This window comes from Phyllobates terribilis, unplaced genomic scaffold (genome assembly GCF_046119375.1).
Source record: "Phyllobates terribilis strain yellow unplaced genomic scaffold, ASM4611937v1 Scaffold_7__3_contigs__length_470593459, whole genome shotgun sequence".
NCBI classification, from domain to species: Eukaryota; Metazoa; Chordata; class Amphibia; order Anura; family Dendrobatidae; genus Phyllobates; species Phyllobates terribilis.
In genome coordinates, this window is record NW_027362767.1 from 75,444,306 (window position 1) to 75,465,955 (window position 21,650).

General features: G+C 41.6%; 1 protein-coding gene across 8 annotated transcripts in view; it reads right to left on the minus strand.

Moving 5' to 3' along the window:
- Positions 1-8,783: 8,783 nt before the first annotated feature.
- KTN1 (kinectin 1) overlaps positions 8,784-21,650 on the minus strand; it is a 93,638-nt gene continuing 80,771 nt past the window's right edge. For 5 of the 8 annotated variants that reach the window (XM_073638788.1, XM_073638782.1, XM_073638784.1 and 2 more), the window contains 11 exons: positions 18,251-18,334; positions 17,686-17,766; positions 16,546-16,635; positions 16,376-16,468; positions 13,156-13,227; positions 12,893-12,976; positions 12,574-12,657; positions 11,137-11,220; positions 10,893-10,985; positions 10,687-10,810; positions 8,784-9,283 (listed from right to left, as the gene is read on the minus strand). In XM_073638788.1, coding sequence (XP_073494889.1) covers positions 9,279-9,283; positions 10,687-10,810; positions 10,893-10,985; positions 11,137-11,220; positions 12,574-12,657; positions 12,893-12,976; positions 13,156-13,227; positions 16,376-16,468; positions 16,546-16,635; positions 17,686-17,766; positions 18,251-18,334 — 894 coding nt within the window. In that variant the 3' untranslated portion in view covers positions 8,784-9,278. The remainder of the gene's footprint in view (positions 9,284-10,686; positions 10,811-10,892; positions 10,986-11,136; positions 11,221-12,573; positions 12,658-12,892; positions 12,977-13,155; positions 13,228-16,375; positions 16,469-16,545; positions 16,636-17,685; positions 17,767-18,250; positions 18,335-21,650) is intronic. The other 3 variants (XM_073638789.1, XM_073638787.1, XM_073638785.1) reach the window with 1 other exon arrangement.

Consider the following 21,650-nt stretch of genomic DNA (forward strand, 5'->3'; position numbering starts at 1 on the left):
CCCTTCTACTCCTTTCTCTGGCCGTGCCCCATCAGTGACACTACGTCTGTCCAGCTCCCGCGGGCCTTCTCTTGGGAGGGCTTCGTGCTGACCTCCCTGACCCTATGTGGTGTGCCTTTCTAGTAGGTGTAGTGAGGGGTCGCACCAAGATATGATCGCGACCGCTGGTCCTTTGCTGAGGATTAGTCGCCTCCACCAACTTGGCATCCGGTACCCTGTTCTGCCAACCCGTCACCCGCAATCTCCTAGGTCCTTAGGGTTCCTTCTGCCTTCGTGTCTCTGGGCCTCTCTTGGTGTTCTGTTCCTTTCTTCCTTTCCTTTCTGTTCCTGTATTTTCTGCTGGCTCTGGCCTCACAGGCTAGGCCCACCTCCGGAGCTGAGCTCCACAGAGGCCCTGCTCTGTCACTTCCTCTCTCAGACTGAACACTGTTCTAAGATGGTGTCCACCTCTTATACCTCCCTCTCTGTGTATGAGCCCAGGTGACCAGCAACCAATGGGCTCCTACCTACGCTCAGGAACCGTCCCCTCCTGCTCCTACATCACTGGGTTTTCCTCCCCCCTCCCCACTCCAGGCAGGGACATAGTCGGTCGTGCCTGCACTTCTGTCTAGTGGGAGCACCGTTGAGCTGTCCCTCGGAAATGGGGTGTGTGTGCTGTATGCAGCTAACTGAGCCCTGGTCCACACTCCATCCTTACCTGGGAGTGGAATATCACACCTCTGGCAGAGGTGCAATACCCCTGTAGCGGCCGAACCTTCGGGGTGCTACAACCACATGCATGCAAATCGCACACTTGCGGTCATGCAACTGGCACCAGAGAATCCTGACAGCACAAACGCACTACACGCTGTGAAGATTCACAAGTTTGACTTGAACCCCAAGCCTGGACAACCCCTTTAACTGTGAATCTGTCAGTAAACTTGTTCAGATTGTCGGCCGAAAGAGTTTGTAACTCTTATATTTCCTGAGCTGAGAATGGAGTAAAATGTTTAATGAAACCCAATTGTAACAATTCTTTTTAGCCAGCAATACATGCATTTAGGGAAGAAAAAAAAAAACAGTCCACGAATGTGGCAACCTGGGCTTTTTCTTCCATGAGTTCAGAATTTGACTCTATATGGGGGATTTGGAGCTCTGTGTCAGTAAAACAAATACAATTAACATATTTTAGATTAAAATGAAATATTATCATTCACTGTAAATCTGAGACCTCTCCGCCTTCAGGAAACCACCGTAAAGCTGATTCACTCTGATGAGCTGGCAGCCTGGCACTGGCCCCTGGCAGTCAGTAGTAATTCAATGGCCTGCAGTAGGCAATTTGGGGCATAATACGCTGTATATATGCTCCGCTACATTTTATAGTTGGAAACAGTAGCAAATGCTTGCGGTTTATCCGATATTATGGCCATAATCCCAGCAAGTTTCACAAAGCTCCTAAGTTACGAGTCACCTTCACAACCTCCTCATTCATCCTCTGACAGCTGAAACAGCTTCATTATTCTGGTGGCATATAAAATACAGCCGAGTGCAGCTGTTCCGGCTGCTCCGTGTGGGTAATACCATCACATTCATATCTGCGCGGTGCCGAATGTATCCTGCCTTAGGCGAGATTCACACCAGCGAATAAAAAGGGCGTTTATCTTTCATCTAGAAAAAACGGGCAACTTTCATCCCCATTGTCATCCGTATAGTATCTGTTTTGGATAAAGTTACACCGTAAATTGCGAAGAATGATTTCTCTAAAACATTGGAACTGCATTGCTGTCATGGAAAAAGAGGAAAGTGCTGCATAATATATATTGGAAATATAAAAACATAATCTGCAATATTAATATAAAAAATTACATTAAATTACATTAAATGGAAGGTATTTAGCTCATAAATTGGCCAATATATGTGTGTGCCCAACAGCCAGCGTCAAGGCGTCCTTCATTGATGGGTCCCTGCCCTGTTGGGACGCCTTGACTGTTGGGCACACACATATATTGGCTAATTTATGAGCTAAATACCTTCCATTTACTGTAATTGTTTATATTAATATTACAGATTAATTTTGACGTTTTTGCGCCGTATTTGCAGTATTTTTTCACTAATAGGTGGTCTAAAAAATGCAGCAAAATCTGCATTTTTAACGCAGCTGTTTTCCTGCCAGAGAAAAGTTAGCTGGAGAAAAAAAAAACACACGTGTGTGAACATAACCTAATTTCTTTAGTTGGCTCCTGTTCATAAAATTTACCAAATACGGTTTCATATGTTAAAGAATTGCAATGTATTCATACAAATCAGATGCTATACGGTTGATCTGTATGGGATCTGATTTATTTTTGTGCACCCATAGACTTTGAAGTGGTTGTCCAGTCTTGGGGCTCAAGTCCACAGTCACTCTATATGTCAGTATTCTCCAGTGTCGGGAGCGGATGACCATGAAACTCCAAGAAGGAAGAGAACTGTCTCTGTAATGCCATTAATGGGTGGTATTAAAGACAGTTTGCAAGACGCAGGCTGTATACAGTCCTTGGTAAGTCGGTAAGACCTCATTCAGATTTTCGTTTTTTTTGTCCATTTTTCATTAGTGTGATGGATCCGATTTTCAGTCCACGTGTACATTATTACCATCAGTGTGGCATCTGTTTTTCTTGCATACAAAAAAAAAAAAAAAAAAGTATTTTCCAAACTGCTTCTACCCAATGAACAGCAATAAAAAATTAAAAAAATGGACGTCTCCGTGTTTTGGTTCTTTTTTTGCAGCACTTGGCAAATAAAATCCACCGACATGTGAACAGCTCCATAGACTATAATGGGTGCGTGTTGGACGTGTAGGGCATATATGTGAAAAATGGACGCCTGATTGAGGCTTACAGGGCAGATGGCAGTCCCTCTGCAGACGCCTGACTCTCGCTGATTGCCTATTAAAAAAGATCCGTCCTTCTTTGTGGGTCTCTACAGGGGGGGTGGTAAAGACCCAAGGCATATAACTCCATCGCCAGAATATATGACCTGCAAACAATGCTTATAATACAGGACAGGAGAGCGGACAAATCTGCTGAGGATTCAAGACAAATGTTATGTTACGTTTTGGTGGGTTTACTAAATGCTGCGATTCAGCTGACCACGAATGCCGATCAATGAGGAAATGTGGAAGGTGATACGAGCTGCCAGGATCAGTCAGTGCATGAGCGCGCTGCAAGAAGGTAAACAGCTGCAAGCATCTAATACGGCCCATGATAGGGAGGAAAAAAAATATTTAATACATTGAGCTTGTGTGAATTGAAAAAAAAAAGTCCCATAAACAGTTGTATAACTAAATATATTATTATAACATCTGTATAGCTTTATTATTGTGCCAGTAGTGCGGTATTTTTAGCCAATGACTACATCTATACAGTGGTAACAGTGCCACCCACTGGTGAGAAAATGTATAGCATGTTTAAATGAATCAGTCATTTGCAGTAGTGGTAGTATTAATAGTTATCATTATTACTACCTTATCTATAATTCTGCAGAGCTGTACAAAGAATACACATTGGCCTTAGTGCCAAGCCGAACCTTCTAATTAAGCACGCACACACCATTTTACCAGAGCTATTTCAAAAATGAAAGCAGAACTCTGATTGGTTGCTATGGGCAACACTATTTTTCTTGTAGATAGTTTTGATGTCTAGAGCCCCATCCCAAAAATAATGACCCCCGATTCATTGAGACTTGAATTTTGTACCTCAGTCTTAATGAAGGAGACACAAATAAGATGAGCAGAATTCTGCCTCTTAAATGAAGCTCTCAAAATGTCGTGCGCCGTCGCAAGAACACCAGAAAGAAATACATTTATATTTAGTTTTTCTTAAAAGTTGCAGTAACCAACCAAAACATATCTGTTTAATGCTGATCTCCCATGACATACACATCAGACGGATCATCTCGCCAAAAATTGATGGGTTCAGTTGATAATAAAAAAGGACCAGTCTCTTGCAATAAATATGTATTTTTTTTTTTTACCAGGTGTAAATGCCGTTCTCCTCAATCCGCCATGTGTTCCCAAGATATGGCTTCCTCCTCCCTACATGTAAATCTAGTCTCTTATAGCCAAGTGGGCGTAAAGTTGGCTAAAAAGACTACATTCCTAGGATAGGTCCATCTTAATTTAATGTGTATGAGCCTTTACCGTACAACAGCACCAAGTCAAAGTGACTGAATAGACTAAGGAGTCCTATTTGAATCGTAGACCCTTCACCCAACCCTTTTCTTTGGTTGCTTTTCCAAACGTGTGGGAAGGGGTGGTCCTATAATGGGCCCACCAATTAATCATTTTTTTTTAAAGTGACTTTTTTGTCTTGTGGTCTTTGTTGCTACTTTTTGTGCCAAATTCTTCAAAATAGCGCACATAGGTTGATGAATTTTGCAGAAAAAAATATTTTTTATCCTTTTACCTTTTTTTGTGCCATTTGAGTGTAAAAAAAAAAAAAAAAAAAAGTAAATTTATTATCTTTTAAAATATTGCAATAAATAAAATTAAGGCAGATTTTTTTTTCTCAGCTAGGCTACTGGAGTAAATTTGCAGAAAAAAAATTTGCACCATTTTTAAAAGTCTCAAATGATATATTAGGGTGCTTTCACGTTGCTTTTAGGCACCCATTTGGTGGCTTAGTTGGGGCGTACACCTGAACTCCCCCCACAAAATGGGATTCGGAGGTATGTACCGACAGAGAAAACGTGGGCGCTGTCATCCATAATTTTCGGGCTGGAGGCAGTTAGAGTAGACGGCGTCTGAGTGTCCGTCTTCAGCAGGCGTATACGCCCGAAAACGGTGTAAGGCGAAGCGCACGTTCGCTCTATTGCCACCATTATAGTCTATAGCCCCGTCGGCGCATACGTCTGAATCCCATTTTGTGGGGGGTTCGGACTTAAGTCCGACAGGGCCATCAAACAGGTGCTTGAATGCAATGTGAAAGCACCCTCAGGCTACATTTGGATAAGAAAGTTCCTGGCCACATTGTCAGACAGAAAAAAAAAGAAGCCGAATCGAAGTAAATTAAAATAAGAAAATGAATAAGGCACCGACATAAAAGTCTTTTTTTTGCGTCACAAAAAAGGCGCAATGATAAATCGGGGCTAAAACCTATGTAAGTACATAATAAGTACACTATAGAGAATGCCTACTCTTCAGATCAAAGAATATCTAAGTGCTTTAGAGGAGTGTTTAGTACCAACTATGGCACATAAATAACAGAAATGAGCAGGCGATGCAATTTATAAAGCTCCTTGTATTGATCGGTGAGGATCAGCGTTTCCTGACAAAGGAGTATTGCGGTCACTGCACCAACAAAGCTCTAAACAGACTGACGTGTATGTAATGTGCAGCAACCGAGCCGAAATATGGACCTAGGGCGGTAGCGCCTTTATCATAGTCGCTCACCTTCCATTATTACTGGATTTATTTCCACCAGCACCATGGTATAAACTAGGATTCCACATGGATGATAACACTGCCATAGGCCTTCACACATGTTTAGCACGTCCGGCTAATTGCAATTACCTTGACAATGAAAGCAATCAGGAGTAGTAAATTCAGACTGGGGCCCTACATTGATGCAGCAGCTGTCCACTCTGACTGCATTCACATGCAGCAGATTAGGGTGCAGTTCTTGCAGCGCCGCCAAAATCACAGTAAAAAAACAAACACAAAAAAATTACATGGTTTGCAGCTTGCACAGTTTATTAACACTAGAAAACAGTAACCATTTTCTAGAAATCCATGTGTTCTTTTCCAAATGTTTTTTTTTTTTTTGCATTCCTTTCATTTTATTATTTTATTTGCTTATATAGCGCCATTAATTCCACAGCACTTTATAATAAAAAATAATACATTTCTTAATGCAGCAGCAAAAAAAAAAAAAAAAAATCATTGAAATGTAGGTTAAGTGACTTTCCAGGTCATTTGTATTTTAAAAAAAATCCTTAAAGGGGTGTTCTCAAATGGTTAAAATTGCAAAGTATTGGTAAAAACAAACTTTGAAATTTACCGCTTATTAAATAAAAATCTCAAGAACGGAAGGATTTTTAAAATTGTGATGTATTGCTGGTTGCTTAGTCACCAGCCAACCTTCTCAGAGTGGACGGTTACCTAGGTGACAGCCTCCCATAATAGTGTGCAAAACAAACAAAAAAAGTTGTTTTTTTTAGTATGTTATAAGAACAGTGATTAGGAGGGGGGGGGAGGAAAGTGCCACGATCAGATATACATGAAAAGATGTTAGGTAGGAAACAATAGGGCAGTATTAATGGCAGAGGATTTGTTGCAGAATGTATTGCATTGTTGGCAAACAGATTGTTAAAAGGGGATAGGCCAGCGCCAATGAGCAGCACTGACCTGCATGGGGCCGAATTAATGGGGTCATGTAAGGACAAGTATATCAAAAAGAGAGACGTTATTAGCGCCGGCTATAAAGGTTTAGTTAATTATTAGGTTCATTACTTGCGCAGCCCTATTCACATTCCAGGACACGTGCACCAAGAGAACTATAATAACTTTGTGAAGACCTCAGGCCGTTTATAACCAGATCACAGGCTGAAAGTATGGATTGTGTGCCTGGTAAATAGAATTAAAGAAGAACTCCAGGCATCCCCCATACTGTGATTCGATGCAAGCAAAGTAATTACCTGATGCTCTTGTTTTTCTCACGTAGGTTTAGTTCATAATTACTCAATCTTTCCTATTAGTAGAAATTGAGCCGTCTACATAAAGCAGCCAAACTGAGCCTAGAGCTGCAGTGTAAAGTATGGGGGAAGAATGCAGTAGCATAGGTGAGAAAGGCGATTGATTTAGAAAAACTTCAACTAAGAAATTACTGATCAAAGCTGTGCCGTTGTAGAGCAGGATAAGAAAACTGCAGTGAAGAATATGTCAGGTCACTGGCGGACAGACAGAAAAGGGCCCCTGTGCAAGAACAGGAAATGGGCCCTTTGCAGTCCATCAGCGTCTCAAAACGCTTTGGAGATGGAAACAGACAATATCCAATTTGATGCAGAAATCATTTGGTTCTGCTGATTTCTGGAATTCCTTGCTATGTCCAAAGGACTCCAAGGTAAAGCTGAACCCTAGCAGATAACACTACGGTACGACCACCTTTCAGATCAGAGGGTTTTTAAAAAAAATACCAAATCGGAGCTTGGCCAATTCACTAGCCATTAGGAATCACTAATCACTTGCACAATTTTATATTGAATTTCAGCATCAGAGCCAGTGTCAGATATCCGGGGGGAAATAAGGTCTCAGGTCTCCTGACCCACACTCCACAACCTCGTATATATCCGATGAAGTTGTTGAATCCAGATTGAGAGACCGGACACCAGTCTGGACAGTTTTTCTCAGATATCTAATTTCAGACCAAAAGAGGGGAAAAACATTTTATAATTTCCCCTTTTTCTCCCGCTGGTGTGAATTTGAGGCGGCAACCTGGAATATCCATCAGATCCGCACCAATTATCACGTTAATGTCCACGCTGAGGTTTTTATTTTTTTTATTTATTTAAGTAAGACACAAAGAATGAGATTTCTAATGGAAACAGTTTTGTGAAACCACTCCTACATTAGGAAATTTTTCATTTCTTGAAGTTTTTAAGCTTTTTTGCAGCCTTTTGCTTGCACTATGCCTAGTTTGGAACCAATTCAATCAGGGGCAGCATAACATAAATGACATGTACTTATTTATAGAGGGGTAGTAATACATTGGGATCACAGGATTTTCTCTTTCCTTTTATACACCCTAAAATCTTGTTTGCTTTTGCAGCTGCTGCCTGACATTGAGTACTGCAGCTTTTCTTACTTGTAACAGGAATACTCCAATCCTTCTGTTCTGTAGTCCAGAGTATATTTCCACCTAATGTATATGCAGACCCCTGGGGTGCCCACCGCACCAGGCGCAGACCCCTGGGGTGCCCACCGCACCGGGCGCAGACCCCTGGGGTGCCCACCGCACCAGGCGCAGACCCCTGGGGTGCCCACCGCACCAGGCGCAGACCCCTGGGGTGCCCACCGCACCAGGCGCAGACCCCTGGGGTGCCCACCGCACCAGGCGCAGACCCCTGGGGTGCCCACCGCACCAGGCGCAGACCCCTGGGGTGCCCACCGCACAAGGCGCAGACCCCTGGGGTGCCCACCGCACCAGGCGCAGACCCCTGGGGTGCCCACCGAGGACTTTATCTCATTTAGAGAATGTACCATTTACAACAAAGCTTTGTTTCATAGATCATAACCAGTTTTTTACCCATGTGCTTATAGTGTCCCCTAGTCCATACACTTCTGGGACTTCAGTATAAGTCTGTTGTGTGGTCCAATATCAAAAACCTTTGCAAAGTCCACATCCAGATTTTTCCACTCATCTCCTTAATAGAAATTCAGCATGTTGGTTAGACACTACTTCTCTTTCGTGAATCCATGTTGGTTGTCAGTTATTATATTCATTTTCTGCAATATATTTATGCAGGTCATCTCTTATAATGCACACCACAGATGCCAGACGTACCGGACGGTAGTTGCCTGGATCCAACTTCTTACCCAATATTTGCTCCTACCCGGGCCCATCAATAAGGATGGGTACATAAGTGTCCATACATACCTGACCAATTTAGCCACAAATTGCCTGGTACCTGGAGACCCACTTTCTAACCACACATGGACGGCTTGTTTTATGATGCTTCATTATTTAATAAACCCCATAGCCCATTCAGCAATTTAATTTAGGCCCCTACTCCCCCCTCCTTAAGACCATTAAAAGAAAAACATTAGCAACAAAAAAAAGGAGTGTTTTATTTGAGGTTGAAATCAAGATGCATCTCTACTCCCAAAGTGGATTTTTAAGTAAAACAGTGTACAACGTCTGTAATAAAAGGATATATATTTGATACATCATCTTTATCATAGTTGTATCTTCTGAATAAATCTGTATTGAGCAAAGAAAAAAAAAAAAAAAAAAAAGGATAAAAGGTACGTACACGTCTTTACTGCAGCTTCAGGAATGTAAAGAGCTAAATATTTTTTTTATTCCGTTTTATTTTGCTATAAAACTAAACTGTCTGTGGAGTCTTTTTTTTTCTTTTAATTTATTATTATTATTGTCCTGTTTTAAATCAGTAGTTTAACAAGAATTAGAAAAGATGTAGCCTCTGTTCAGTGTTTCTGACAAAGTAGAAAGGGTGAAGACATAAATAAGGCTTTAAATTTTGGCAAATTTTAATTACAATGCCTTCTACTACTTTCTCAATGGAGAAATCCCTGGTTGGCTTCATCCTGGGAAGAAAAGAAAAACAATTTGTCAGTATTAAATCACACACAAATATTATAAATAATACATATATAAAATACATAAAAAATATAGCATTCATAAGCGACTTAAATGGGTTTTTGTAGCTGCTATTTATTATCCACTTAAACCAGAAAACTCTACAGCCCGAACTCATCATATCTTTTTTTTTCTGGAGTAAAATTAGTTACAATAATGACGTATATGTTTGCTTCTTATTCTTTAATTTTCACTTTTTTCTATTCATTTTACTTGGTTTCAGGTTTTTTTTTGCATTATGGTAGTGGTTTTTCCTTTGCAGATGTTTTAACCTATAAATCATTTGCGACTTCGAAAGGGCACAATTGTGCTTTAATATCCCGCTCCCCCTAGTAGAGTATAAGAATTGTGCAAAATTAAATTAGACCGTTCATGATTAACGTGTGACATTTTAAATATCGTGTCAATGTTTGCTCTAAAAAGCAGCAGCAGCAAAAAAAAAAAAAAAAAAAGGTTAAAGGGGTAAAAAAAAAAACCACCAAAGAAACAGCTTTGATTTTGCACAAACCTGCGTGCACCATTTCAAAGAATTTGGAGTAAAAAAAAGGCAAAGAACACCACAAAACAAAAAGAAAAAAGTCACAAGCACAATTGATGAATCGGGGGCTAGGTCTTATACAAAGGTTCTGCCATTGGCAAACAATGAGTACGTTAAAAATACATCAGTCTGGTCTATTGGTATTCGTATAATGCCTTTCTGTGCAGCCCCGAACCATTTGGCTACATATATGCTTGTCTGCGTCTAGTAATTGCTCATGTATATTTTCCATGTAGCAGGGAAGGGAATCTATGAATGGTGCACTTTATGGGCATCTCTGTGAAATCCAAATATCAACAAAAAGGGGGGGTTTATCCAGACTCCTTTGTGCTACTTCAGAAAGGAGCAACTAAGGTGCCGAGATGGACACGTATTGTAGTTTATGGGAGTAGTCTGCTGTTTTAGCAATTCATATGGAGATCAAAAAATCTGAAATATCGACGACGAAGAAGGAGGAAACCCCAAATCTTGTAATGGATGCGAATCCAAGTGCAATTAATCATTTACAGGATACACTTTTAATACACTATAAATGTTGACCCCTTTAAGTTTTATTGTGGCCCTTGGGACTGGTTCACTCCTCCAGTGTGGTCCAGGGACCAGAAAAGGCTCCACATTCCCAGTCTATAGGTCCAATATCACATCATGAACTTTGGGAACTAGAACGGATCCAATCTGACCATGGACTACATCATCGACCAATGCACTCATGCCATACTAGGTTTTCCCTCAATTCAGCTTTCCCAGAGACTCTTATTTTGTTAAATATTTTTTTCGTTCTTGCCCCCATTCACTTTTGAGAGCTGGCGTTACCTATTATCTGAACGTTCTCTCGTCCCTTTGTGAGCTGCTGGTTTACGGCCTGAAGACACTGCTGTAGTTGCGTCACTGTCTGACTTAAACTGGAGGAGATTTTCTCTTTCTTCTGCTGTTCATCCTGGAGGAAAGCAGAGGTATACAAGGCTCACAAGGACAAGTATAGAATATTTCTCCCCCAGCCCGCTCTGATACCCACTTACCATTTCTGGAGGGATATCGCTATTCTCTATGACATTAGAGTCACTCGTGCCTTTTAGTATTTCTAGCTGAATGAAATCTAGAGACTTCTGAGCCTGGAGAATTAAAGAAAAAAAAAAACTAAGTCCACAAAAAAAAAAATCTCTATCCACATTGAAACATACAAAAAAATAAAAATGTGTAAAAAAAAAAGTGGGGGCTTCCCAGCCCAATATACCGCCAATACCCTACAATGATGGTGCCTACCTCGTGTAAGTCACTTGCCACTTTCTGCCTTTCGCTCTGTTCCCCTTCCAATTTCTGCAAGGTTTCATTCAGTTGACTCTTCAGCTATTAATGGTGGAAAAGAGAGAAGAACGTTAAATATCAGATAATGCAAAATTAACAAGAACCAGGAGGATAAAAAGTACAACGGAGCAGGATTCATGTCATACAGTCCAGACAGTGACACTGAGTAGTCGCTGGCAGACTGAAAGCAAAGCTGCAAACGGAGAGGGACCCCCAAACAATCAGCACACAATAAGCCAAGGTATTTACTTCATAATTTAAAAGGGGGTACTCCCATCTTCTACATTTGTGTCTTATCCACAGCATATGCCATAAATATGGAGTCGATTCGGGTTGCACAAATGGGACCTGCATTTATGTCGAGAACGGTGCCCTGATGCCCGCTACCATCAGTGCAGAGGTGGTCGGGAGTCACGTATATGAAATTTCCAACCACCTATCCGCAGACAGCAGAACACAACAGTGCCCTGTTCTCCAGATAAATGGAGGCCCCCCCAGGTGGGACATGGCCCTCAGCGCTGTCGACATAACATATATATCTATATATAAATAAAAGATGGGAATAACCCTCTCTAAAGACATGGTCAGATCAATGCTGCCATTTTCAGACCAGTCACGTCTGCAAAATTGCACTGATCGAAAATGTGTTTATCTGTGTGTAGCCTAACGCAAACATTAAAGGAAAACTCCAGAAGCGTTCATCGCCTGGAATGCACCTTGCTGTTTTTATCAGAGCCAAAATCTTCACATGGAGCAGCAGCATTGACCTCCCGCTATTTACATCATCCTCTAACCATGGGCCTTGCAGATGGTGCAGATGGGAGGGACAGGGAATACTGGGGGGATGTACACCTGTTCCAGCTATAAGTGGGGTTAACGTTCACCACCCATGTGATTTCAGACCAGAATATCTTTTTAATTTCACAGTCAAAAACATCTTCATGGTTTTGGATTTGTTTAACAAAGACCCTGTACTAAAAGTGCCCTGCTCCATACTTTACCAAGAGCACTGGGTACGGCATTGAAGAGCCAGAGCACCGCGACCAGAAAATGTAAAGTTATAGCAGTGTAGAAAACTTGTTTTTTGCCTGGCAGGTTTCTAAAAATGATTGAAGTAAACCAGGACACGGCTCCTATAAATTAGCTGTAGCAGCGGGATGATGCCCTCGTAGTGCTCAGCCGCCACCTTGTAGAGTGAAACCAGCAAAATGCATGCAGCGTGTTACCCGCTTCAGACTTTTTATGGAGTATGTGGTTGTTTAATAATGCATAAAGGTAAAACAAGCAGAGCCTGAAAGCTTGGCAGAGGGAGAGCTCTGCAGTACACTCGACAGGATAGGTTAGCAGACAGGTAGGAGCGGGGGGCTCGGATACAGAAGAGAGACTGCGTCTTACCAAGGTCAGCTCTTCATTCTGCCTTACTGCCTCTGAGTATGAATCGTCAAGCTTTCTCTGCAACTCAGTCAACAGATCTTTCAGCTGAAACGAAGTTCAGAATTTTTAAAAGCAGCCGGGTAACCGAAGTGTCACGTGGGGTGGGGGGGGGTGCGGATTTAAAGGGGTTGACTAAGATTACAACAACATGGCAGCATCTGCAGAGCACAGGCTGAATAGTGGCTGCCCTAGCATCTCATATTGTTAGACTGATTCTAGAAGGAGACTGAAATAGCTAAAGTGCACACAGGACATTTATATATTGTTAGTCAATAATTACCTCTCGTACTTCAGACACATAAGTTGCTCTTTCGTTTTCGGCCTTTTCCAGCTCAGTTTCCAAATGTTCCTTCTCTTTTAACAGCTAAAAAAATTAAAAAAATAAAACAAGTCTCCTAAAACTCCTGCTTTTTTTATTCTGTAGACTGTCCTGCAATATGTATCTCTCTTATGTAGGCACAATGTGTGTGTATCCACAGAAATCACTAGGAGAAAACATGAGAATCCCGTTATATTCTCTATAACAAATGCCTGGAAACGTACATTTTCGGACTCCTGACTCCCGCTTTTCAGTTTATCCAGCTCCTGCTCCAATGACTGAACGGATGACTTTGCCTAAATGCAAGACATAAATAAGTAAAAATCCTGAAAAACAAGAAGCTAAAGAGGATATAAATATTCTATGAGGAGTAAGTAGTGATCAATAACATACAGCCAATACAAGGGAATCTGATCCACCTTTGTAGAATTTATCACATAAAGGCATATTCCCATCAAATTAAGTGATGGTATATTGCTAAAATATGCCAACATTTTTGAATAACGGTGGTCCAAATGACCGAACCCTCAAAAGTGCAACTTTAAAATGAACTACCCTGAAGTTCCCTGCCAAGCAAGTGACAAAAAAAGGGCAAAAATCAGCTTTACAGGCAAAACAGTCTCAGGATCCCCATCTCACAAATCGGTCATCACTTCATTAAAGGATTAGAAGACCCCTTCAAGAAGCTCTTTTACCAAATTTTTCAAGATGAACTGGACACAATAGTGGCTGCAGAGTGGAATAAAACTATTTTTTATTTTTTTAAATTTGTCTCTCCGTTGCAGAGATATTAGCAATTAAGGTATTTGGCAACTAATGAGCTAACTTTTGTTAAGTCCCAATGGGTGTTAACTGACGGTTTTCTCTGGGGGCGTGCACTTCTTCTCACTCTTTGATGCTGACCAATCATAAACAGGCAGCAATACAGCAGAAAAACAACATGCCCCCACCATAGCTTAGTACAGGCTTCTCAGTGTGTGAGATGTAAGGATACACAGCTCTGATCTTCTGGTTTAACCTCCTGCATGATTAGGAAGTGCTGGGAGCACAGATAATTCACACCTTTTAGATTAGGTCCCTGTGATGGAAGGAGCAGGACACCGGAGTTTAACTGTGTCACATTACAAACCCTTCTATTATCTCTCCTCCTCTCAGCGCTCTGTCGGCTCTGCTGTACCGCCCATTCCCATACACTGCCAAAGTCCCCATACACAGATGAAAGTCAGTGGAATGGGCCGAGGATCCGATGTTTATTGGGGACCTCTTCACACAAGATGTTGTCAGGGAAAGAAGGAATTGCACGCACTATTGTTGACCCTTGCTAAACAGAGTTCACTTCCTCCTGAAGGGGACTAATTTAGCAGACTTTTACTAGGTATCACTGCCCTAAAATTCTCCACTAAAAGTAATTATTTAGGCTTTACTGCTGCATGTTCTCTAAAGCCCTGTTCACATTTCATAATTAGCATTACATGGGAGTATCCACAACATATGCCATTGTATGGCAGTACAATAATATACATGGCCATCGGCCACAATCAAAAAAAAAAAAAAAAAGTACACATCTTTGTGGACACTTTCCATACAGTGGGGAAAAAAATGGATATGCTGGCACAGGGATACTTTTGGCCTCCATCGGGTGGCCTACATCTACGTTTGGCATATGGACCAAGGGCATAAACACAAGACAGAAAAGAAATGTGAAAAGATCTAAATATAAAGCAGACTTCTCGTTTCATGTAAGGTATGGTATCCTTACATTCATTTCTTAATATTGCCTCATTAGAAATTGGATTATGCGAGTCAGACATTTAAGACGCACCTGTGTACGCTAAAAGGAAATATGGATTTAATTATAAATCTGCAACATGGACACCTAATACAAAGCAGACAGCGAGCCTCGGGCATTACATCAGACCAACAAATTAAGAGAAATTAAATACTAGTGAAGGCTCACATGGTTCTCATTTACCACTGGCCGCGGTACAATCATTCTGGTACACGACTGCTCAGTGCAAAAGTCATAGCCCAAAAAGCCATAGGGCTCGTTCACACTGTATAATGTCTGCTGTGGGCCCATACTGTACCACCCAATTGGTAATATTACTAAGTACTGAAGGAAGTCATGATAAAATCTTGGGCGCCCTGCTTTTGACTTTTCCGATTCCGATTCATAGTAAAAAAGAAAGAAAAAAAAAATAATGATCAGAGTCTGGAACAGGAAAATAGATAATTGTATTACATGATATAGTTTCTTAGGCTGCATTCACATGTCTGAGTACAGACTGCGATTTGCAGACTGGCAGAGTTTGGGGTCAGGAAATCACAGTCTGTACAGTCATGTGAATTCAGTCTTAGGCCACGTTCAGTATTTGATCAGTATTTGTAAACCAAAATCAGGAGTGGAACAATCAGAGGAAAAGTATAATAGAAATGCAGAAATGGTGAGTTGTTTATCACCCACTCCTGGTTTTGCCTTACAAATACTGATGTAAAATACTGACCGTATGCACATGGCCTTAGGGATACTATCCAGAAAAATCCATCTGTCTGGAGCAGGATTCTCACATCTCTTCGCTCTCATACTCGGAGATCCATAGACTGCGGTTGTAAATCTCCCATTCACTACAATGTACTGTACATAAATGATTTACAGTCCAACCGGAGAAAATCAGAAATTTACGTAAAAGGAAAAAAAACAAGAACTTGGGAAATCCAATTTCTACAGACTTTTCTCTGTCCCACCGGTCACTGGATCCATCCATTCTGGTCCTTATCTGCACTCGGATTACCCGGATAACACATCATCTTTGGTGTGGATCAGAACTCCATTTCTTTTCACAAGTTTACGACATGCACATTAAAAGTTTTTATAGGTTTGGGCAGAGAAAGTGACTTTCAATCGACGCATGTTACAATCTGTATGCTCGAAAAAATGAAAGCTGACATGTTCAGGAGGGCTGCGCTGCGGGAATGAAGAGCCTTGGGGTTCCAAAAGTGTTTTTATTAAAACAAATGTGTTTCTGCGTTGGACTGGCGCCTTTCTCAAGCTTGGTTTTTATATCTTGAGAAAAACGCCGGTCTGGCGCAGAAACACATTTGTTTTAATGAGAACAGTTTTGGAACCCCAAGGCTCTTCATTTCCGCAGCGCAGCCCGCCGGCCTGCCTGAACATGTCGGCTTCCATTTTTTCGCCATATATCTCGGGAAGAGCCTTTTCCTCCAGCCATGGGGCAGCGGCTTTCCATGTCTTTATAGGTGCCTGCACACAACACCTTTAGGTGAGTGCTACCATCGATTATACCTATCCCTTACCAGACGGTATTGCCCTATTTTGTGTGCGCTTCTGTCCCTTGCCAGAGCTTCTCAATCTGTATGTTCGAACTCTTGAGCGTTGGGTATATAAATGCATTGCATCGTTAATGATGCTACCATACTACTAACCTCCTTCAGGTCATTTTCGGATTCCTCTACCTTCACCTTCCACCGTCCTTCCTCCTCTTCCACGCTACGCTGCAACCTTTGTAAAATTCCTTCCTGTAAACACATACTATAGAAATTAGCTCTGTGTGATATACAGCAAGAACAGCTATAAGTGAAGAAGTAATATATACCGTCTCCGCTAGCACCGATTTGTACTTTTCACACTCCTGCTGCAACAACGTATGGATTTCCTCCCCTTCCTTCAACTTCTTCTCCAGTGCCTATTAAATAAGAAATTATTTCTGGATTATTAGAATAGATATACAGGGATTAGACCTGCAGATTGCCTTCGTGCATAGAAACAATTTCCCAAGTCAGATAAATATTGCCCTTAAAGAAAGCATCAACACAGAATGACTGTTCAAACCAAGCACTGTGAACGAGCATTTCAGTGCATCTTCCCACCTACTTGTTTTCCATCCATCTTCGCCCTTCTCTATTTTGATTGACAGCATGGACTTTGCATAGCAGAAATAAATGAAAAAACATTTAGGTGGGAAGGTGCACTGAAATGCTCGGTCTCGCCGAGAGTTGGTTTGAACAGTCAGTGTGGTCAGGCTCCCTTTAAAATGTTTTCCCATAGAATACATACAAGAAAAGGTAAAATGTATGATCGCTGGAGGATCGGGCAGGCAGATTACAACAATGCAGCAGATTACAACAATGCAACAGATTACAACAATGCAACAGATAACAAACAATGCACCACAAACGGAGCATCAGCCATTTCCACCTGTCACAGAGAAATTGAATGGTAAGGGTCTGACAAACCCTTTGTTCTCGCGATCTTCAGGATCCCACAGGTGGATCGCTCAGTGATTACATATTTACTACCAGTGTCAGACTGGGTTGCCAAGGGCCCACCAGTATCATCAACTCCAGGGCCCCACTTTTCAGCTCCATGCAAATATGACTTTATCCTCATTCACAAAATTCTATAGCAATAAATTGGGCCGATTATTAAATTAATAAGATGCCGCCTTTGTCTGTATATGGTGAATCAAGTGTATTGTGCCAAGTACTGCTCATATAAGAGGGTGGTGGCCCACCGGAGGATTCTCCTGTGCTCCTGTGGGCCAGTCCAAGCCTGTTTACCACCTATCCGATGGAGTGGTGATGAACATAGTTTGGGAGAAAAAAACCTTTAAGAGAAAAAGCTGCCGGACAGACAAGCTGACTATGAGATGTCTGACTAGGACACGGCACATAAGGGTTCAGACCATTGTAATGTCCATACAACTGGGAATTCTGGCGGACAATCCCACACTCACCTTCACAGTTTCCATGTCTCCACTTTCATTCAAACACACTTTTGCTGCCTTTTCAAACTCCTGGATCCATTCATGATGCCGCTGAGGAGGTAGAAACAAAATATTTTAGCACAAAATTTCTAATAATTTATTTATTATATATATATATATATATATATATATATATATATATATATATATATATATATATATATATATATATATATATATATATATATATATATATATATATATATATATCAATCCAAGTATATATGTATACATTTATACACATACACACTTGGATTGAGGTTTGCTTAGTAGTACATGGAATAATAGAACCTAATGGTGGTGAAAAATTTAGCTCTTTATCATAAAGGTTCACCCCAGTTGTGGCATAGGAGGGAGTAATTGTGGCAAAGGCGTGTGGACCTCCTTTTGTCGGCGAGGCCGCGGTCAAAGTATGAAATAACACATGCAACCAGTACAGAGAATTACTGGTCTTCTAGTCTATTCCTTAGCCATTGATCTCATAATTTCAAGATCTTAAGGGGATTAATATCTTATTATTTCATCTAATTCTTACCAAACTAGCAGAGACGGACACATTTGGGAAGATCTTCTGCAGGATTTCCCGGATCTCATTCTCCCCTGTGTTCTGCGTTCTCTCCTATAACGAAGCAAAATGTCGCAATCAGCATCCAAGTGTAACAAGAAGACATCATAAGACAAACATGGGTGAGACACACAGATGTTATGTCGTAGAGGATATGAGAGGCAAACGTATGCATTAGCTAAGAAGAAACTATTATGCTTTAGCATGCACATGAAACATCCTATAATTGTCCCAGACGTCAGTACATTCACTCCTGCATGGCAGAAAGAAGAGCAAGCAATCGCAGGCATCCCCCCCTTACTGGAGAGGTTACACGAGCAGAACTACATACAGGTACAAGAGAAAGCAGCTCATGGGTTACAGGGAAACTAGTGGTATGGCTACAAGGTCCCTTGTATAACAGTAAAAACGATACCCATATTGTAGAAATCCGACGTGCCATCACTGAGAAATCGAGCTTTGAAGCCCCATGCAAATTAGCCAGGAAATGCATTGGGGGTGTGCTGAACTCCTCTCACTGACACGCCCAAAATGTACTTCCAAGCTCATTTTCATGTGACTTCAAAGCTCAATTTCTAAGCAAGGGCTCATCGGAATACTACAAGATGGGTATCAATTTTTCTGCTTTTCAAGGACCTGTATAACCACCCTGATAGATAGATATATATCTATCTGTAATTGACCATATGGGTAGGTAATGAAAGAGCTTATCTGGTCAAATATTAAAGCAGAATAACACAAAGATCTGGGTAGACCTGCCCTATATTTTATCCTGTCGACGATACCAGATAAAATAGGTGACCTGTATTCAAATCCTAAAGCACGGACACAAAATGAACAAACCCTGCATGCAACACCCCACGCAGGAGAAGGATATCACAGATTAACCCCAAGGTATTGACAGCTACATAATAACCTAATTAAATATTCAAGGGATATAAAAAGTCTACACCCCTCTGTTAAAATGGCAGATTTTCAACATTTAAAAAATAAAAAATCATACCAAGAAAAATTATTTCATATCTTTCTCCACTTTTAATGTCACCCATAATCTGTACAAATCCATTAAAAAATAAGCGGAGATCTTTTCAGACAGAAAAAGAAAAAATGAAAAACTAAAATAATGTAGTTGCAAAAAGATGCACACCATTAAATACTTTGTTGAAATTTTCTTTGGATTTATGACAGTATTCAGGCTTTTGGGGTTGGCGTCTATAAGCATGTCAGATCGCGAAGGCATCTCCTTTGTACAGCGGCCTCTTCAGGTCACCCATAAATTTACAGCTTGGCTCTGGCTGGGCCATTCCAAAGCATTCATCTTCTTCTGGCAAAGCAATTTTATTATTGATTTGGAGCACGCTTAGGGTCGTTGTCGTGCTGAAAGGTAAAATTCCTCTTCAGCTTTTTTAGCGGAGACCTAAAGTTTTTGTTGTTAATTTGACAAATATTTGAAACGATTCATAATTCCCTCCACCTCGACTATAGCCCTAGTTGCAGCTACCAAAAACCAGCCTCAAAAAATAATACTGCCTCCACTATGCCTCACTGTGGGTACGGCTTTCTTTTGGTGACACGCAGTATTGGCTTTGCACCAAACATACCTTTAGGAATCATGGTCAAAAAGTTCAACCTTTATCTCATCAGATCAGAACACATTTTCCCACTCACTTTTGGCAGATTTGATGTGTGTTTTGGCAAAACATAGCAGACTTAGATTTTTTTTTTGTAAGAAAAGGTTTCCATCTTGCCATCGTACCCCAAAGGCCAGATATATGAAGAATACGGTAGATTGTTGTCACAACCAGAGCTTGCTACAAATTCCTGCAGCTCTTTTAATGTTTCGTTAGGTCTCTTGGCAGCCTCCCGGACCAATTTATTCTGGTCTTTCATCAATTTTTAAAGGACATCCAGTTCTAGGTAATGTGACTGTTGTGCCCAATTTAAGCCACTTCATCACGGTCTTCACAGTGTTCTATGATGCATCTAATACATTGGAAACATTTTTGTACCCTTCCCTGACTGATAACTTTCAACAATGAGATCCCTTTGCTGTGTTGTAAGCGGTTTACAGATCATGGCTTTTGCTGTAACATGTACCTAAGAAAAGGTCAGGAAAAGCCTACTAGAACAGTTAAACTACACTGTTCAAAAAAATAAAGGGAACACTCAAATACCACATCGTAGATCTGAATGAATGAAATATTCTCATTGAATACTTTGTTCTGTACAAAGTTGAATGTGCTGACAACAAAATCACACAAAAATCATCAATGGAAGTCAAATTTATTAACCAATGGAGACCTGGATTTGGAGTCACCCCCAAAATTAAAGTGGAAAAAACACACTACAGGCTGATCCAACTTTGATGTAATGTCCTTAAAACAAGTCAAAATGAGGCTCAGTATTGTGTGTGGCCTCCACGTGCCTCTATGACCTCCCTACAACGCCTGGGCATGCTCCTGATGAGGCTCAGTATTGTGTGTGGCCTCCACGTGCCTGTAGGACCTCTCTACAACGCCTGGGCATGCTCCTGATGAGGTTGCGGATGGTCTGTGGGATCTCCTCCCAGACCTGGACTAAAGCATCCGCCAACTCCTGGACAGTCTGTGGTGCAACGTGACGTTGGTGGATGGAGAAAGACATGATGTCCCAGATGTGCTCAATCGGATTCAGGTTTGGGGAACGGGCGGCCAGTCCATAGCTTCAATGCCTTCATCTTGCAGGAACTGCTGACACATTCCAGCCACATGAGGTCTGGCATTGTCCTGCAATAGGAGGAACCCAGGGCCAACCGCACCAGCATATGGTCTCACAAGGGGTCCGAGGATCTCATCTCTGTACCTAATGGCAGTCAGGCTACCTCTGGCGAGCACATGGAGGGCTGTGCGGCCCTCCAAAGAAATGCCACCCCACACCATTATTGACCCACTGCCAAACCGATCATGCTGAAGGATGTTGCAGGCAGCCGATCGCTCTCCAGACTCTGTCACGTTTGTCACATGTGCTCAGTGTGAACCTGCTTTCATCTGTAAAGAGCACAGGGCGCCAGTGGAGACCTTGCCAATCCTGGTGTTCTGTGGCCAATGCCAAGCATCCTGCACGGTGTTGGGCTGTGAGCACAACCCCCATCTGTGGGCGTCGGGCCCTCATACCACCCTCATGGAGTCAGTTTCTAACAGTTTGTACAGACACATGCACATTTGTGGCCTGCTGGAGGTCATTTTGCAGGGCTCTGGCAGTGCTCCTCCTGTTCCTCCTTGCACAAAGGCGGAGGTAGCGGTCCTGCTGCTGGGTTGTTGCCCTCCTACGGCCCCCTCCACGTCTCCCGGTGTACTGGCCTGTCTCCTGTTAGCGCCTCCAGCCTCTGGAC